The sequence below is a fragment of the Lepidothrix coronata genome, unplaced genomic scaffold, assembly GCF_001604755.1.
Source record: "Lepidothrix coronata isolate B3197 unplaced genomic scaffold, Lepidothrix_coronata-1.0 Scaffold154, whole genome shotgun sequence".
In the NCBI taxonomy this organism is placed as follows: domain Eukaryota; kingdom Metazoa; phylum Chordata; class Aves; order Passeriformes; family Pipridae; genus Lepidothrix; species Lepidothrix coronata.
In genome coordinates, this window is record NW_016690334.1 from 759646 (window position 1) to 777804 (window position 18159).

Below are 18159 nucleotides of genomic sequence, written 5' to 3' on the forward strand. Positions count from 1 at the left end.
CCTTGTAAAAAAATCAGATTAAAGAAAAGCAAGCCAGAACTCTCCAAATACGAACTGGATAATTTGAAAACATTGCTGCTGGTCTGCAGGACTTTCCCCAAGAACCAGATACCTCCTTGTGATGCTGCAGCTGGAGGAGGGCATTCAGGGAAGTGCAAAGCTCAGTTTTTGGGGTGCAGAGACGAAGCAAACATCCAGGCACAAGCTGCCCATCACTGCAGGGATATTGCTGAGGTGTTTTTGCGGTACCAGCACAACAGGCTGGTTCATTGCTATTCCCTCTTAATATTGATATTGCTGACTTGGGTTGGACAAAACACCCCCTGCCTTGCTCTGTGCCTATAATCTCTTTGTTCCTTTGCCATTCCTGTAGCAAACAAGGGAGCAGAGAAGGCTCCAGGGACCCGGAGCTGCCCGACGTGTGTGAAGACGAAGCCACGTCCTGAGGCCGCCCGGCCGGTCACGCACGTGCTGCTGCTGTTGTGCCCATCGTGGTGTTGTGTAGCACCATCGCCCTCATCACCCCCTCTGGGGCCTGCAAAGCAAAAAAACACCACCAAACAAAAGCCACCAAAATGGGACCCACCCAGAAAACCAGGCAGGAGGAGCAGAGCAGCCAGAAGGAGCAGAGCGAGTCCTCGGGCGAGGTGTCCGTGCCCTCCTCCGTGTGTGCCTTGCTCTCCACTTGTGCTTCACCCCTGGGCTCTGTCCTTGGGTGTCTTGGCTGAGGAATGTGGGTTTATTTGTAACGTTTTCTCAGGGGTCCTTCGCCCCAGAGGCTTTTTCCTTGCGTTTTTGCGTTCTCTTGTTTCAAGCATCAGGAGGGAAAACGACGTCGGAGCCAGGCTTTGTGTCAGAGGGCAACTGTTTTGTTGAATGCACGAGTAAAGCACCTCTGTGTGTCAGGACACAGTCCTGCTCCTGCTGTGGAGCTGATGGCAGAATTTGGGTATCAGCTAAATGAGGATGAGATCTTGCTTTTGGAGTGAACACTCTCCCTCCCTATGCCTTTCTTTCTCTTTTTTTTCCCCCTTCTCCTCTTGCCCCTCAGTTTTGCACAGTGTCAGTCCCACTTGCTTTAGTCAGGGCAGTGTTGTGAAATGGGAGTTATGCCATGCAGTGAGCCTTGGAATGTCACAGAGCTCTGGAGCGTGGGGATATGCTGCTACATGGAACAGCTCAGTGCACCAGGGACACCTGCTAACCAAGGCTGCTCTTCCCAAAGAGCTGGGAATGCCCCCTGTGAGCTGCACCCAGTCCTGCACCCATGGACCTTGTTCTCAAGCTGAAAAGAGCTGCAGGTTTTGGGTTTATTTTATTTCATTCGTTTCCCTCACTCATCTCCTAGCTTGTGTACCTGATGCTTTTAAACTTTAATTTCCTGAAAACCACCCAAACTGAGAGAGCTCCCCAGGATGGAAAATGTTGGTGGAGGGTTTTTAGACTAAGGAAAGCTACAGAACACAAGATCACAACTTGATCTTTTGATTTATTTTTTTAAGGCTTTCATTTTTAATTTTATTTTAAGACTGTAATTTTTATGCATGTGCTGATGCTGCTATTTTATCCATAGATTGCTTCTAAACTTGGTATTAGAAGCTTCATCTCTACAGTTTGACAACAGGTGAGAGATTGCACTTAAAAAGGAAATGCAGCCATTTCCATGGCTCTTGACTGAATAGACTTGTGTGGATAATCTGGAATTCCACTCTTGCATTCAGAGAGTAAAAACCGGTGACATCAATTCATCAAAGTATATGTCATTATTTTCCCTTGAGCTTGGGGACCTTATGGGGTCTGAACATGCCCTTGGGAAGCCAATGGGATTGGAATCCTATTTTATAGCACTTAAATAAAGGAGAGGATTACATTTGGTTCCTACACAAGCATTTTACTGTCTTTTTTTTTTTAGATTTAATCCTGAGGACTTTGTTCCTTAATTTTTTGTGCAAGGAGATACCTGTACAAGGGTCGTTGGTAGTGACTGGTGTATACTGGTGTTCCTCTTCTGTTTGCTGTGATCTATCTTGGTGGTTCCCAATGTTTTCATAGCTGGGCTTTGCTGCCAGTGCCTTCTGCCTGTCCCCAGCCTGTCACCTCCCCTTGCTCATCCTCAGCCACCTTGGTGGGATGCCCAGCAGTCACATCTCACCTGTAAATATTGGCAAACTGGGAAATAATATTGCATCTAATGGATTTCACTGAGGAGACCTTTAATATTTAAAGCTGGCAATGATGTTGGATCCTGGAAAGGTTACTGCTGGGGGCCTGAGCTCTGCACTGCTGCATCCAGGTGCTAAACCCTGCCTGTTTGTGTGTCTGCCTGTGCTCAGCATCCTCCAAGGGACCCTGGTCCTGCACCAGCTGATCCATCCCACTGGGACACTGGACCTTTTGCTGGGATCCTGCTGCCTTGTACTGAAGATTTAAGTACCCAGAGACAGGGAGTGAAAGTGGAGATGGGGACTCAGCAGGTCTGAGGGCACAGGGGGCTCTGCAGATGGGAAAGACTGGCCAGGAGGAGGGACAGGCTCTGGATACAACCTGGGCTGTGCTGGGGTGCCACCAGCTCCTGCTGCACACCAGGGGCCAAGCTGGACAAACTGTCTTCCAGTTTGGGGGGGAAAAAAGGACTTTCTCCAGCTGGTGTCCCAAGGGCAGGGCCAGGGAGTGGCCTTGGGACAAGGTCACATCTCAGGAAGGCACCTTATCCCTGAGGGAGTACTGATCAGCCTTATCCCTGTGCGATTCTGAGGTCTAAGCAATACTGGGGTTGGGCTCAAAGAGCTCTGGGAATGCAGACATGGGGTTAGTTCTTGTATTTTTAATATGTGGTAAGAATAATTTGCTAATCCAGGCAGCTGGGGTTATTTTAGTGATGCCCAAGGGGTGGGAGCTGGCAGGGCAAGGCTGCAGGAGGGCTGTTCTCAGCCTCAGTTAATGCAACCAAACAAATTATAATTTACAAATTAACTCCATGTCGTGTTCCTTTAGTGGTAGCTAAAGCATCACTTCAGTTTTGGAGGGGAATGGATGTTTTTTTATCATTATCCCAAAATGTATTTTGAAATATTTGCCCTTTCAGCTGAAAGAAATCCTTCCGGAGCTGTTCCCACAGGTCCAGGAAGCAGCCAGAGTTGTACAGCTGAAAACTGGCATGAAATGAGATGAAAAAGGTGCCCTGGCAGCAAGAGAAACACTCAGAGAGGCAAAAATAGGCTCTACTTCTCACTCAGCTGTAATGAAATCCTTGTTTGGGTGTGTGTTAGAGCAGCTTGGAGCACTGCTGGTCCTGCTCTGAAGAAAGGAAGAGGCTGAAGAGAGTGTTTATTTGAAAATAAACAACTCTGGCAAGGCAGCACTTTTAGCTGTTGAGGAAAAGGATCCTCTTTAGTTGGATGGGTAAATATTTGTCTGCTTCTGTCTGTGATTGAGGGGATGGGGTTCAGTGTGGGCTCCAAGAAGCGAGAAGAGCTGGTGTGGGCACGTTCTGATGCTTTTGTGTGTGCTCTGTATTTTTCCCCTCCAAATCCTCACTAGCCTGTGCTGTTCCTGGAGCACCAGGATGGTCTGAACTGTGTTTGCTGGGCTCTGAGTCCCAGGGAGGGCTCTTCTTTCCCCCAGCACAATAGCACCATTGGCTCTGACAGCTTTTCCAGCTTGGGAATGCTGAGGGACTTTGAAGGGAATTTCTCTTTTGGGGGAAATACAGGAGGTAGATTTCTTTGTCTTGCTCAACTAATGGCTCTAGGCCTTCACTTTGGAGGGTAGTGCTAAGCAAAAATCCTGGCCTAGTCTCCCCTGTCTGGCAAGGAGGAGTTCTCAGTCCATGTCTTTAACCCTTTGGGCAGGAATGTGTTGCTATGAAGGTCACACTTGCAAGTAAATGAGGTTTTCAGCATCAGGGCCGGTGGTGGGAAGGCAAACTTTGTGTCCAGCTGCATCCAGAGGGAGCCCAGCAGGGGACAGTGGAGCTGCTCCACACAAAACAAATTGTGGCTCGACAAAACAACTCCCAGGATGGGATTTAATTCCTTATTTATTGCCAGACTTGCAAGGAGGAGCCAGTGGGGGAAATTTTGTGTTCCTTCAGCACAGCTCTGTGTCCTGAGGGCATCGGCAGCTCTGCCACAGGGGCCAGGGGAGGATTCCTCCATCTGTGCTGTGTGGCTGGGAGCTCGTTTGCTCTCTCCAGCTCAGTGCTTTCCCTGCCCAAAAACACCAGGAGCTTTGTCCCACCAGTCCAGGAGTTTTGTCCCACAGGATGATTTATGGTCTTGGACACCTTCATCCATGATTCCAGGTGCAGAGCCCCCATGTCCAGTGCTTTGGGAGCTGCTCTGTGTTACTGTTCTGCCACAAGCAAAGCTGGTCCTGGTTTGGGATGGGTGATCCCAGCTCTGTGTGGGATGGCACTGGCAGGGGAGGCAGGATCCTTTCTGCCCCAGGGGATGGGGATCTCAGTCAGTGTAAGAACTTTTCCAGAGGCAGGAGAGCTGTGCTGGGGGATCCTGCTGGGAGCACCACTGTGTCCAGTGTCCAGTGTCCAGCAGGGAGACTGGAAAGCAGATAGTGGAGGTTTTGTGTGTAAATATGACTTAGTTTGGGTGCCAAACTCCCCTGCTTTACCAGGGCACATTTCCAGTGGAGTTTGCTGAGCACAGCAGTGGAAGGGATTCCTTTCTGGCCCAGAGCCTCCCACAGAAGATCATGCTCTGCTCAAGTCCCTCCCAAGCTGAATTAACCTGGATTATCCCATGACCCTGTTGCTCTGAATGCAGCCTTCCATAGGATGAGGGAAGGAAAGCAGCTGGACAGTTGCTGCCTTTCTCCTCCCCTTCCTGAAGAAAAGCCATGTCCTCTCAGAGCTGCTGCTCACAGACGCCCAGGCCCTCAGTCAGTAACCACAAGCCATCAATCAAAGCTTTCCAAAAAACCATGTAAATTCGAGAAAAAAATAGATTGCAACTTCTGAGGGTGTCATTCAGATCCTCTGTGCCGTATTTTTGCTGCTGTTTCCGATTTCTTGGCCTGTTCTAATTTAAGTCTCTTGTTCCACTCGGTGTTCGGTCTCTGACCCTGTGTGTGCTCTGCTATGACTCAAGCATGATGTAAATGCACTCAGAACTGTAACAGCACGTGGCTGTTACACTGTAAATATGTACCATGAAGAGAGAGGCTATTTTTTGCATGCTTTTGTACTGTAGAACTGAGGAGAAAATGACAATAAAGTCCACAGAGATGACACTGGGTGTAAGTGCAGTTCCTGAAGCGGGGCTGGGTGATGCTCTTGTGTTCTCTCTGCTGCTTAAACCTTCTCTGTGCTTTTAGCTACAGCAGAGAGGGGCTTGGAGGCCTTCTTTTCATCCCCCTTTCCCTCCTGGGCTTTTCCTGGACGAAGAGGCTCAGGGACACATCGTGCTCAGGTGACACATCCCCAACTGTTAGAGCCTCCTGCTGCAATGGGGCTGGGGAAGTTTTCTTGCCTTAATTCCATTTACTTCCAAAGAAACGTGCAATTTGCTTTGAAGAGGGGCTGGGGCTGGTCTGGATTAGAACTCACATGGCTTCGTTGTGGAAATCACAGCAAATCCTGGGTTTTTCTGGTGCCATGGGACAGGACTGGCTGGCTGACCCCACACAGCTCCAGGGACCTTCCTCCAGGACAGGCTTCCAGGGGCACTGCACTCCTCTTGTTCTTGTATTACGAAAAAGGAAAAAAAAAGGTGAAGGTATCTGCCTTTATTCCCTGTCACTGTTGTTGGAGAGCTGGGAGAGCTGGGGGTGTTCACCCAGAGAAGAGAAGGCCCCAGGGAGACCTTAGAGCCCCTTCCAGGGCATAAAGGGGCTCCAGGAGAGCTGGAGAGGGACTTGGGACAAGGGATGGAGTGAGAGGACAAGGGGGAGTGGCTTCAAACTGACAGAGGGCAGGGTTAGTTGGGATATTGGGAAGAAATTCTTCCCTGTGAGGGTGGTGAGACCCTGGCACAGGTTGCCCAGAGAAAACTCTGGCTACCCCATCCCTGGAGATGTTTGAGGCCAGATTGGATGAGGCTTGGAGCAACCTGGGCTAGTGGAAGGTGTCCCTGCCCATGGCAGGGGGTGGAACAAGATGGGCTTTAAGGTCCCTTCCCACCCAAACCATGCTGGGATTGTGTGTTCTGCCCAAACACACAGTGATCCCAATAACTGTTGGTGCCAAACCCGCCTGTTAATTGGTGGCTGTACAAATTGCAGGCAACCACCACCACAAAAGGCAGGAAAACAGCTCCCTAAGAGGGACCAGCAGAGGCTCAGGTGGGAAATGGGGACATCGAGGGCACCTTACTGAACAAGCATTTCCCTGGGTTAATGCTGTTTTTTCCCACTCCAGGTGGATCCATACCCCACCATTTTGTCAGGGAGGAAATAAAATACTGAAGGCATCTAATTGCTGGTTCCCCAGGGATGCAGTGTCCTGGTGGGGTCACATCACTGCCACCACTGCACATCCAGCCCCGAGACACGGTCAGTGACGTGCCCCACAGGGCCACTTAATGCCCCCTGAGGTTTATGGTCATTTAGGGTCTTGCTGGGGACTCGATCTGGGATTGGATCTAGCCAGGTAAATGGCTTGGAAGCCGCTCCCCCCTCATTTTCTTGAAAATCAAAATGGATTTCTTGAGCAGTAAATTATAATCTCGTGCTTATTATAATATTCATTAAGAGCTGCCGTCTGCTGTAGCTTTATACCAAATACTAATTATTGGAAATTAAGGTGACAGGAGGGAATAATACCCTGAATTGTGGAAGTGGGAGTAATAAGAGCCCAGGAGGGATAAGCAGGCAAAGCAGTGGGAGAATTTCCTTTCAGGTGGGAAAGCAGAGGTAATAAAATCCTCAGGAGCAGGGGAGCTGGAGGCACAGCTGCCTGGGCAAGGGGCACACAGGGGGTGTGGCTGCAGGGGAGCTGCTGGGGTCCAAAGTGTTCAGTTTTGGGGCAGGATCCATCCAGGGAAATGGCCTCCACAGGCTCCATCTTACCTTGATGTTATTCCTCTAATTTTTTGCTTAGTTTATTATGATTTTTTTTTCCCTCTTCAGGCTGAAATTAAATTTCCTACAATGATTTCGTAGCAGCCCTGGTCTAGTGGAAGGTGTCCCTGCCCATGGCAGGGAGATTGGAGTGGATGATCTTTGAGGTCCCTTCCAAGCCAAACCCAACTGCAGCGTGGGTGGGATGAGTGCAGGGCAGGAGGAATGGCCAGGGAAGCAGCCAAAGCCATACAGGGCTGTGTGAGGGACATAATTTTTCCTGTCCCCAGCAAAGGGGAATCATAAACTTCACCCTTTATTGTTTTCCATGCTGCTCCACATCGAGCACAGCTGCCTCCAAGGCTTCCCTCCAGCAGAGCCCCTTTAATCCCATTCCCTCTTTCCTGTGGCTCAATTAGGGGAAAAAAAATTAATCTTATTTATGAAAGTGATTCCTTTGTTGCCAAACATTTCCATGTTTTTTTCTTTTCTTCTCCTCGAGCAGGAAAAAGCATTTAGAGTGTTCTTCTCTAAAGCAGTTTCCAGGGAGGTCCAGCAAACAGGGCCAGGAGCCATCAGCAGCCAAGCCCCCACCGGGTTTCTTCGCTTGAGTAAATCACTGGTTTGCCACTAATGGGAGCTGAATGCCCATTTTCTGTGCCCCATTTATTTTATTGCCAGCTCCGGGGTGCAGGGGGAGGCGGCCCCGGGGGCAGCTCTCCGGAAATCCCAACCGGGGCACTTGGTGTGTTCCCTCCCCCCCGATTTCACGGTGTGTGATGTGCAAACACATTAGGGACTCGCTGCTGCTCTCACCAGCTGGGATAACTCCCAGCACCCAGCTGTCTCTGCCTCCCTGCCTGTCCGTCTCCATTAGTCTTTATTTGGAGGTTCCACGTGGTTATTCAGGAGGGGAGATGCTCTTGCTCAGTCTGTGCCAGCCAAAATCCCCGTGAAAGAAAAATTTTTTGGAATAACTTTTTTTTTTTTCATCATTATAATGAAAAACTATCGTTTTCCCCCACCCCGTTGGTCCCTCCAGCCCTGCTGTGGGATGAGGATGGGAATGGGAGCCCCTGGGATGGCAAAGGCAGGAGCTGACCCACTGCCAGCTTGAGGTGAAGCAATTAAAGTGTGTGGCTGCCACCAGCATTTCCTGCCTGTAATTAAAGCTTTTAATGAGGAGGCATATGGTAACCCCCCCCTCCCCCAGCCCCAGGCTGGCATTTTGCCAGGTGTGGGTTCATTAACGGCTGCTAATTACACCATCACTCAGTGTCTAAGTCAAGGAGGGCTGCATTGCCCAGCCCTGAGTGCTCCAACAGGCTGTGAAAGCTGCCAGAAATATTCTTGATTTTATTCTTCTTTTTCCCCCTTATACTGAGTACTGAACCCCAGGGGTCTGCAAGGGCATTTTGGGGACACCATCACCCCTGGGACACAGTGCTGGCCCCTACCCTGTTTCACCTGACCTGCTGCAAATCCAGCTGCAAATGCTTTTATTCCTTGGAGTGGGTTGTGCTGGAAGCCTGATAGTCCCGGTAGCCACTGGGGCTCAAAGCTGTTCCCCATCCAAAGGTGGATCCAGCTGCCAGGACGTGCCCAGCCCCATGGAGTTTTGGGGCTCCTGCATGTCCCTGGATCAGGACTGTGTGTTATCCTGTAGGAAAACCAGTGGCTTCGTTCCCCTCAGACCCCAGCTCTGCTAAGGGGGTTTCCTTGGACGAAGAGCCCAACAATGAGGCTGTTTCCCCTGCAAATGGCTCTTGGTAAGGTTTTAACAGCTGGTTGTGTTTCTTACCTCGGGTGTTACAAAGCACCTCATTCCCAGCCTGGGGCTCTGAATCTTCCCGCTCCGCACAAGCACGGAGAGAAAAGGAGCATTAAAATCATCCAGGTGGAAGTTCTCCCCTTCCTTTCCAAGCCAGCCCCAGGTCCTGCTCCTGCAGCAGCCTGGTGCCAGCTGTCCCTGCTGCCTTGTGCCTGTGCTGCTGCCACTGATGGGATGTGTGCCATGGGCACTGCTGCTCCAGCACTCTGGATCTGCCTCTGGAGGGATGGGAGCCTGTGGAGAGCGGGACAACGGCGGACAGGGAGGCCACTGAGGATGGATCCGAGGTATGTGGGGCTGCTCAGAGAGGTCTGAACCTTGAGGGACACCAAAAACACATGGATGTGATTTGGGGTTGGAAATGCCTCACCAGTCCCATGGGAAATGTGGATGTGGCACTTGGGGACATGGTCAGTGGTGGCCATGGCAGCGCTGGTCCGACTCAGTGATCCCAGAGGGTTTTTCCAGCCCCAGCAATTCTGTGGTTCCACAAGCCTGCTGCCTGAGGGTGGTGGGTCCTGGCCAAAGGTGCCTCCAGCACCGCTCCAGGAGCATCAGGATATAATTTATTGTGAAATATTTAATTGTGGTGACCAGAGTGACGGGAGCACACGTGGCAGGACGCCACTTCTGGGAGCAGGTAGGAAGGGGCATTCCCAGGAGGGTGAGAGGCTGGTCTGGGTGGATTTCCACAGCAGGAGGGTGGGATGTTCAATATCAGATTTAGTTTTTGTCATATTTCCCTGTTTGATGATACAGAGGCAAACCAAAATCCCAGGGGTCAGGTGCAGTCAGGCACAGCCCAGCACAACCATCATGCCCAGTCCTCCCCTCTCCCCCACCCTTCCAGCTGGGAGGAATGGGCTGGGAAGGACCCTGGCACGGTGGGACCTGCCGGGTCAGGAGAGGAGAAAAGAGTGAAAATGGAAATAATTCCTCCTGTAAAGGAAAATACAGCATTGGGGGGTATGAACTCAGTAGGATCCAGCTTCCTGCAAACACTTGGGTGGTCACTCCTGGCAGGAAACACCCAGGAAAAGTGTCTCCTGTTAATTAGGGATAAAAAAACTGATTCCTCTGAGGAGACACGATAATTGTTGGTGTCCAGAAAAGTTACACAGCGAAGGAAAAACAGCCCAAGCCTTTGTGGAGCCGAGCCCTGGGCCAGGCTGCTGGTGCCCTCTGCTGCCAAGTGAGATCTTCTGCGTGTTCCTCTGCCCACTTCAGCGTTAAATGAAACAATATCTACATATCTGCAGTCAATCTACAGACAGCATGTCTTGATTTTGCAACAAAACTGATGGTAATGGTGGAAAAAGACACAATTTTTGCAGTGAGATTCTCTACAGTGGATGTTGCATTAATCACATTTTTCTACTCTTCAGATTAGGGAGCACTGGGTAACTTTGAAGTCATTAAGTTGTTTTCTAAAAAAAGCAAGTCAATTTTAACCTTATTCCCTATTTTTTTCCTCCCCTGAACAATAATTTCCACACACACCAACATTCCTACAGAGGTCTGGAGCTCAAGATCAGACATTAATTCCCTCTGTGAGGATTTGAGGAGTGGCTGCTGAGTCATTTTTTATTGCATGAACTCACAAGTCTCCAGTCCCACACCAAGGCAATAACTGTTCAAGACACTGGTTTTATCCACCTCTTCAGAAGTCAGGGAAGAAAGAATTCCAAAGTGTATTTTATGTCTTTAATACGTTTTTTTTTTTTATTGCAGTCACTCCAAAACGATTCACAAGTTTATTGCCTTTTAAACCTCTATGCTAATAAAGTAGAAATTAATATTGATATAATGATAGGATTAAACAGGAGACAAAAACCTGCTGTGGAAGGATGCACAGACTGTCAGGGATTTTGAATTATGTACAGAGAGAACAAGCTTTGTTAAGTGAGCTCAAAGAACTCCAGCTCATCAGTCTTCACAACAATTTTACAGGAAAATTTGATTAAACATGAATATAAAGACCTCAGCTATTCAGTAGAAAAAGGACACTGGGCAACAAAAATAAAAACAAACCAACAAAATATATCTGCAAAGCAACATAAGCTCAAGTAGGTGCTCATTTCCTCCAGTGGCTTCCCTGGAGGGAAACACGAGTTCCCTCTCTGCAAGCACACGTGGAGTGGTGAGGAACCCTGAGATTCCAGAACCTGGGCTGAAATTCTGCTTGATGCCAACAGATCTCATCAGAGCCTTGGCAACAGCATCCCTGTGTTGTTCTCCTCCAGGCACTTCCTACTTGTTGGCTTTTCCAACACAGGGAAAGGCACCACAGCCAGTGCCAGGCAACTCCTTGGGGAGCTGGAAAAGTCCCCATGTCCTCATGACACTATCAGACTGGAAACCCACCGAAACATTCCTGCAAGTCTTAATGAGACTGTTTTTTATAATCCTTAAAATAGGCACGTGCTGTGTTGTGTTCAAAGGTAACGTTCAATGGCCAGGAAGACACCTTCACATCCAGGTTATCCAACCCAAAATTTATTCCAGATCACCAATCTGAGTTACATTTTACAGGATTTCTTCCCTAGGGAGTTCAACTTTTAGTCCAGATCCGGGCAGGATGAGAGGAGTGAGGGAAAGACAAGCCTCTACCATTTAAGCAAGCTCTCTAAACGACTTCTGCTGCCTCTCCAGCATTTCCATTACAATAACTGCTCATGCTGCTCCATTTTTTTGCTCTTCTCCTTGACGTCTTTCAGCGCATCCTGCAGCTTCTTAGAGTTCTGTGTCAGGAAGGCCAGGCTCTCCTTGAAGTTGCTGATCCCGTGCTCCCTGCAGATGTTCTCAAGCCCATCAAACCACTGCAAGATCTTCTCCAGCTCTGCCGTGACAGCCTTCTGCTCCTCCAGCTCGGCCCTCAGAGCCTCCCCCGCGGCCGCCTCGGCCCTGCACTGCTGCTGCAGCTGCTGCAGCTCCTCCTGCAGCGCCTGGAATTCCTCCTTGCCGTAGGGATACTGCTCGTGCACCCTGTCCTCGGGCAGCAGCACGTTCCTGGGGATGTTCAGCACCAGCTGCAGCAGCACCTCTTCCATCCTGCCGAAGAGTTTGTCGAAGTGGTCCTTCATGAAGAGCAGGAACTTCTCGGTGCACTTCCGGATCTGCGAAGGGCTGATCTGGCAGCCGGGGATCGCGTCCAGCTTCTTGAGGATCACGCCCTCCACCACCAGCATCATCTCGAACAGGTAGTCCTGGAAGGCGATGTAGAGGCGCAGCATGCACGTCTGGGGGGTGAACCCGAAGAATTGCGCCTCGTAGGCCATGGGATCCACCGACATGGCTGAGGGGAGCCGGGAACCGCAGGGCGCTACCGGGGCAGAGGGGGCCGCGGACCGAGCGCGGTGTGGAGCCCGAGGCTGTGCCCGATCGCCGGTGCCCGGTGGGGGGTAGGGTCCTGGTGCCCGATCCCGGTGTCCCGTGTGGTGCCCGGTGTCCGATCCCGATCCCGGCGGTGCCGCCTCTGCCGTTTCCCGCCTCGTTCAAACTCCCCCGTCAGGGCGCCCCCGCCCACAGCCAATCAGCGCCCGCGCGAGCACTGGCGCCGCCCAATCACCGAGCGCTCCGTCCCTCACCGGGCGGGCAAAGCGCGGCGCCAATGAGGGCGCGGAGCGCTGGGCGGGCTCTGGCGGTTTGACCAATAGAAACGCGGAACAGCGCTAGGGCGCCGCGTCTCGGCCAATGGGACCGCGCAGCGGCAGCGCGGATTCTGGCGGCTCGGCCAATGGGGGCGCGGAGCGTCGTGCGGGCGCTGAGGGGCGGGGCGGGGGCGCCAAGATGGCGTACCAGACGTTCCGGCAGGAGTACCTGCAGGTGCCGCCCGTGACGCGGGCCTACACCACCGCCTGCGTCCTCACCACCGCCGCCGTGGTCAGTGCGCGGCCACGGGCCCTCCCCGGGGGGCCGCGCCGCCTCACGGGGCCGCGGGGCAGAGGGGCGGGGAGGGGCACAGGGAGTGGGGCGGGAGGATGCCCGAGAGGGAGGTTGTGAGGGGGAGCGGGGTGAGGCTCGCTGGGCGCTCGGAGCCGTGGGAGGGGAGCCCTCGGGAAGGGGAGCCAAGTCTGGACCCCTCAGGGCCCCCCGAGCGAGGGGATCCCCAAAAACCTGCCCCGGGAAGGTGCAGAGCGCAAATAAACAACAACAACGCGAGGGAGTGAAGGAGCTCTCGCCACAGCTCACTGTGCTGATTAAAGACTTGTTGGGCTGTTCCTGTCACAGAGGAAGGGGTTACTGGGGTTCGGATGTGTTTGATTTTTTTAATTTTATTTTTCTTGTATTGATCCCATCAAAATGTTCTCTTCTTTTTCAGCAATTAGAACTTATCACGCCCTTCCAGCTGTATTTCAACCCCGAGTTAATATTTAAGCACTTTCAAGTAAGTGTTTTCTGAAGCATGGGAGGTTTTAAAGTACACTGTAGAATTTGGAAGTGCTGATCTTCTCAGAATTGGGTGTTATGGCTTTTCATATCAGAGATAGACTTTTTAAAAAGCTACTGAAAAGCTGCAAATCACTGTAGCTTGACACAGGTCTTAAATTTGTTGTCTGTAAAGGAGAGTTCAGTTTCATTGTTACTCACTTATCTATTTAGACAATAAACATAAGCTGTCATGTTTAAAGTCCTTGTATTTGTCTTATTTCCAGATATGGAGGTTAATCACAAACTACTTATTCTTTGGACCAGTTGGCTTTAATTTTTTATTTAACATGATCTTTTTGTATCCTTCATCGAGTTGGTTGGGTTCCCTTGGGCGAGCAGAGCTCCAGAGTGCGGGAATGTTGCTGGACATGCACGCAGGCAGAGGTTCAGTTCTGCCTCACCATAAAATTCCTGGGAGTGCAGCAATGCCAGCTTCACTGGTGCCGTGATTGGGAATCCACGGGATCTCCTTCCTAAGAATTTTTCCCGTTGCTTTTGTGGCGTTAAGACTTGCACAAACCTGAACCTTCAGGTTGGTGCTGACGTACAGGTGAAAATTGCAGGTAATTTCTTTGTCTCATGGGCTCCCCCTCTCTGCTGAAGTGTCCAGAAAGAGCTGATTGATGCAGTAAGTGAATAAGAAAGTTTTAAGGTGATGCATAATTGATTCCTTTTCCTCTTGGATCTGTCTTTAAACCGATTTGCCATGAGATTTTCCTGACCTGAGGCCTCAGATACCGGTACTGCCGCATGCTCGAGGAAGGCTCTTTCCGGGGTCGGACGGCAGATTTTGTATTTATGTTCCTTTTTGGAGGACTTTTAATGACTGTATCCTTTCTGTTTCAATTCCAGACTCCTCTGGTAAAGCAAAAGATGTGTGAATGAGAACTGAAACCGTGATTTTTATCTTTTATCTTAATTCTTAGATGAACATATTTTGTTTGAAGTACGAGGAATAACAGCGTTTGTTAAGGTGGTTTTAATGCTTTGTGGTTGTTGCTGGTTTTCAGCCTTTTTACTGCTTGATCATGGAAGTGAGGTTGTCAGGGGACTGCTCAGGTGTGGAATCATGCTCAGGTTGTCTATGAAAAATTAAATTATGCTGTAATGAGGTTATTCATGCTGCAGGTACTCCACCTAGCATTTGATTTACATGAACCTGGGAAGGTGAAGTTACCAGTTGCGTGGAAAACATGGGATTACAGGCTAAGATGTGAAGTTCCTCTCGTGCTTGACCTGATAACTGTTTCCTTAATGATCCATCACAGCTTTTTGGGCTGTTTGTGAACCTGGTTTTCCTGGGCCAGGCTTTCACCATCATGCTGGTGTACGTCTGGAGCCGCCGGAATCCCTACGTCCGCATGAACTTCTTTGGTCTCCTCATCTTTCAAGCCCCTTTTCTACCCTGGGTATTGATGGGCTTTTCACTGCTTTTGGGGAACTCCATCATTGTGGATCTCCTGGGTAAGCAATGGCAAGAAGCACAAGGATCTGCTCCTCCTGATGTTTTAGATGAAACACCAAATGTGAAAAAATCCAAGGGCTAAATGCCCTAATACTTGGTGTTAGTTCATCTAGTGTGTTTATACCAGGCTTTTCTGGTTTCTAAACATTGTAGCCTGTTCTGTGCTGTCACAAGGATGGAAAGAGCTTCTGATGCTTTGGCTTTTTAATGCTTGGAATCCGCCCTGATGCATCATCTGATTAAAGCATCAGTCTACTGAAGCAAAATAGTTTGTACTACTATTCTATCAACTCTAATGAAGCCAAAACAAGTCTGTTTAGTAATGACAAGCCATTTTCCTTGTATTGACACTTTATAGTGTAAGTTAAGCTTTTCAGCTGATGTTAGGTTGCTTCCTTAGGTTTTGTATTTCCACACCATAATATTTTCTGGGAAAGAACCAACGTGTGTTTTAATTTCCTGAAAACTCCAGTGAAGGAGTTGAAAGTTGTAAAGGAGAAATACTGAAAAATCACCATTTGACTTTTGTTTTAACACCAGGCATTGCTGTTGGGCACATTTATTTTTTCTTAGAGGATGTCTTTCCCAATCAGCCTGGTGGTGGGAGGCTCCTGAGAACACCGTCTGTCCTGTGAGTATTGGTGTCTGCTTTGGAACAGACATGGAAAAAGTGCTTGTCTGGAAAACTGTGTGTTATCCAGCCACATCAACTTCTGGTCAGTTGGGCAGAGACAGAATTGGGGCGTGTCTGTAGCTGATTTTTTTGTTGAACTTGTGTTACTAAACAAGGGAGGAGGATCTGGCGTTTGTGTAAGTGGGAACTAATTTGGGAGAAGGGCTAAAGGGTTTTCCCTTTGGTTTCTTTAGTAACACTTGTCAAGGCTTTGCTGGCTTAGCTTTGCCTGTGGTGGCACCAGAGCTGGTGGATATGAACAGACTGAGGTATTAACCTAATAGTTTGGGTTTTTTCTGTAAGTCATCCTCACTTCAGAATTATGGAAAACAGCTCTTTGGGGTTTATTGTATTGAGTGGTGCTGCTCCTGCTCAGTTCCCTCTTGTGCAGAGGCTCTCCCAGAACAGCTCTGATGATCATTTTATAGAATCCTAGAATATCCTGGGTCAGAAGCTGAACCTGCTCAGCTTTGGACACACAGTCCTAAACCTTCTCCCCAGTGAATTGTAGGGCACGTGTGACTTGGGTGTAAATCCCAGTGCTGTTCCCGAGGGAGGACACACTTCCACATGCAGAATTTGAGCAGTTTTGGCCTCATTGTGAAACACTTATTTTAAGGGGGAAGAGAAAAAAATCTTTCTGTTTTCCAGGAAAGCAATATTTGACACACCAGAAGAGGATCCCAATTACAACCCCTTGCCGGAGGAGCGGCCGGGAGGATTTGCGTGGGGAGAAGGTCAACGGCTCGGAGGGTAAATGGGTGCCTGTGCCAAAACCCCGCCACCCCTGGGACAGACTGGCCTGGAGCAGGGCCCACGTGGGGACTCCCCTTCCCCACCACAGAAAGGACACTTTCTGACAGCTTTATGGTTTCGAAGACAAGCACTTTATGAAATGGCTGTCTAATCCAAGACAATTCCAGCGTCCTTCCCAATCAGGGAATTTACTGTGCTGGACATAATCTAATCCAGTGGAGCCAAAAATTTAAAACTGGAAACCGTTTCCTGTCAGCTTCAGTTAATAAGACCACGAGTACTTGTTCCAAGTGATTTCTAAAGCATTTTTTTTCAAGTTATTTGATACATGAAACTCTCTGGGAAACTTTACAGGGGACAAACCCAACTTTTTGGGTTTTAACTCGCTTTTTTATTCTTGGATAAAACAACTACAAGATGGTTGAAAGCCTAAGTCACTATTTCAATGGCAAAAGGTTTTTTTAATCTGAGGTGCTGTTGTCTCCAGTCGTCTTTGAATCATAAGGAATACGACATGCAGCTTTTCCCCTCTGCCACTTGGGTTTCTGGGATGTTCTGCAGGCCAAGATGGCATTTTGGTGGCTTTTCAGGTGCCCAGGTTTGAGTCTTGACTGGTGGGTCTCCAAAATCCACCCCCACTGGTGCCCACTGCTCACAGGTAGTAAATGACCTGCAGCACTGGGGAAGCACAACTTGTCTGGAGCCAGAACTGCTCGAATATCTCAGATGATGAGTTGAATAAAATGTCTTGTGGATAATTTTTGGTTAATCCTTTGTATAATCCTGTGGCCTTGAGGCAGCAGGTGAAAAAACAGAGGCTGGGAAAAGCAAGTCTTTGAAGGGGCAGGGTTAGTGGAAGGCTTTTCCAGGAAACAGGATTGTCTGCTCAGGATGTGAAATCCATGGTCTGTATACAAAGTTTGGTGTGGGTCACGTGTCCAGTGCAGGCCAGTGACACTGAGTGGGATTTAGCTTAAAGTTATCTTGATTATAAATATCTCTGAGGAGCCACATAAGGAATTTGGAGTCCAACTGTTCCTAAACTGTGTGCACTGTACTGGGTGGGTTTTTATTGATGATAGCATAATAGATAAAAAAAGAGATTGAAGCTGCATCTTCCTCCTAAATTTTGGAGAATGGGCTCGCCCCTGACACGTGTGATTATCTCATTTATTCTTAGATTTTGTAGTTTTTAAAAACTGGCTACAGGTTTTAACTTGTTCACAGCCCGGGGCATGAACGTGTGGGAACCGCAGGGGAAATGCTTTGTCCACAAGCAGCGTGTTAGAGCCTGATAAACAAAATGGGTGAGACCATTTGCATTTTTATCTGTTAAAGTTTATAAGAACCTAAGGGAGTTTTGGGGGGGTTTTCTTATGGATGGGGTTTTTTGGTCTGTTTTTTTTTTTGAGGGGGGGTTTTGATTGTTTACAGAACTTTTAGTACTTGTAGACAGCAAGAGTTAAAGCATTTTGGCCACTGTTGCTTTGGCATAGCTTATGAGATAGGGATTAGATGAAAACCTTATTATTTTTATTTTTTCTTTTAATTCAGTGCTTAGGAAGCCCTTCGCAGGGGTATTACTGGGACGGGTAGCTTATTGCTGGGACAAGTCAGGAACTGGTGGATTGTCTCGACCTTGCCTCTGCAAGGCCCTGCCTGCAGGCGGCTCTTTGCCCGTTTTGGCTGGATTTGGCAGCCGTTTGGGGTCGGAGGCTTTGCCAGGGGTTTTTTTCCCAAGATGTTTTTCCGTGGGTCCCGAGGGGCGCCGGGACCCCTGAGCGCTGGAAATGGCGGCGGCACCCCGGCTATCGGGACTACAACTCCCGTGATGCCCCGCGGCGGCGCGGTGACGTCACGGAGGCGCCGGGGAGCCCGTGGAGCGTGGCCCCGGCGGGAACCCCGGGAGAGCCCCGGGCCGGGACAGAGCGGGGCGATGGCTCAGGACCGTGAGGGGCCGCCGGCCAAGCGCTTCAAGACGGCGCAGCC

General features: G+C 49.6%; 3 protein-coding genes across 6 annotated transcripts in view; 2 read left to right on the forward strand and 1 right to left on the reverse strand.

Annotated features, from left to right (window-relative positions):
- Positions 1–5245, forward strand: part of CAMKK1 (calcium/calmodulin dependent protein kinase kinase 1) — a 93363-nt gene extending 88118 nt beyond the window's left edge. For all 4 annotated transcript variants that reach the window (XM_017828847.1, XM_017828850.1, XM_017828848.1 and 1 more), the window contains exon 16: positions 374–5245. In XM_017828847.1, coding sequence (XP_017684336.1) covers positions 374–446 — 73 coding nt within the window. In that variant the 3' untranslated portion in view covers positions 447–5245. The remainder of the gene's footprint in view (positions 1–373) is intronic.
- A 5209-nt stretch (positions 5246–10454) lies between these two features.
- MIS12 (MIS12, kinetochore complex component) lies at positions 10455–12345 on the reverse strand. Its single transcript, XM_017828863.1, has one exon. It carries the CDS (start codon positions 12136–12138, stop codon positions 11506–11508), a length of 633 nt encoding a protein of 210 aa, XP_017684352.1. The 5' UTR covers positions 12139–12345; the 3' UTR covers positions 10455–11505.
- A 272-nt stretch (positions 12346–12617) lies between these two features.
- On the forward strand, positions 12618–16928 carry DERL2 (derlin 2). The gene is made up of 7 exons (XM_017828861.1): positions 12618–12727; positions 13167–13232; positions 13501–13574; positions 14011–14104; positions 14545–14740; positions 15282–15372; positions 16066–16928. Exons 1-7 carry the CDS (start codon positions 12635–12637, stop codon positions 16169–16171), a joined length of 720 nt encoding a protein of 239 aa, XP_017684350.1. The 5' UTR covers positions 12618–12634; the 3' UTR covers positions 16172–16928.
- The last annotated feature ends 1231 nt before the right edge of the window (positions 16929–18159 follow it).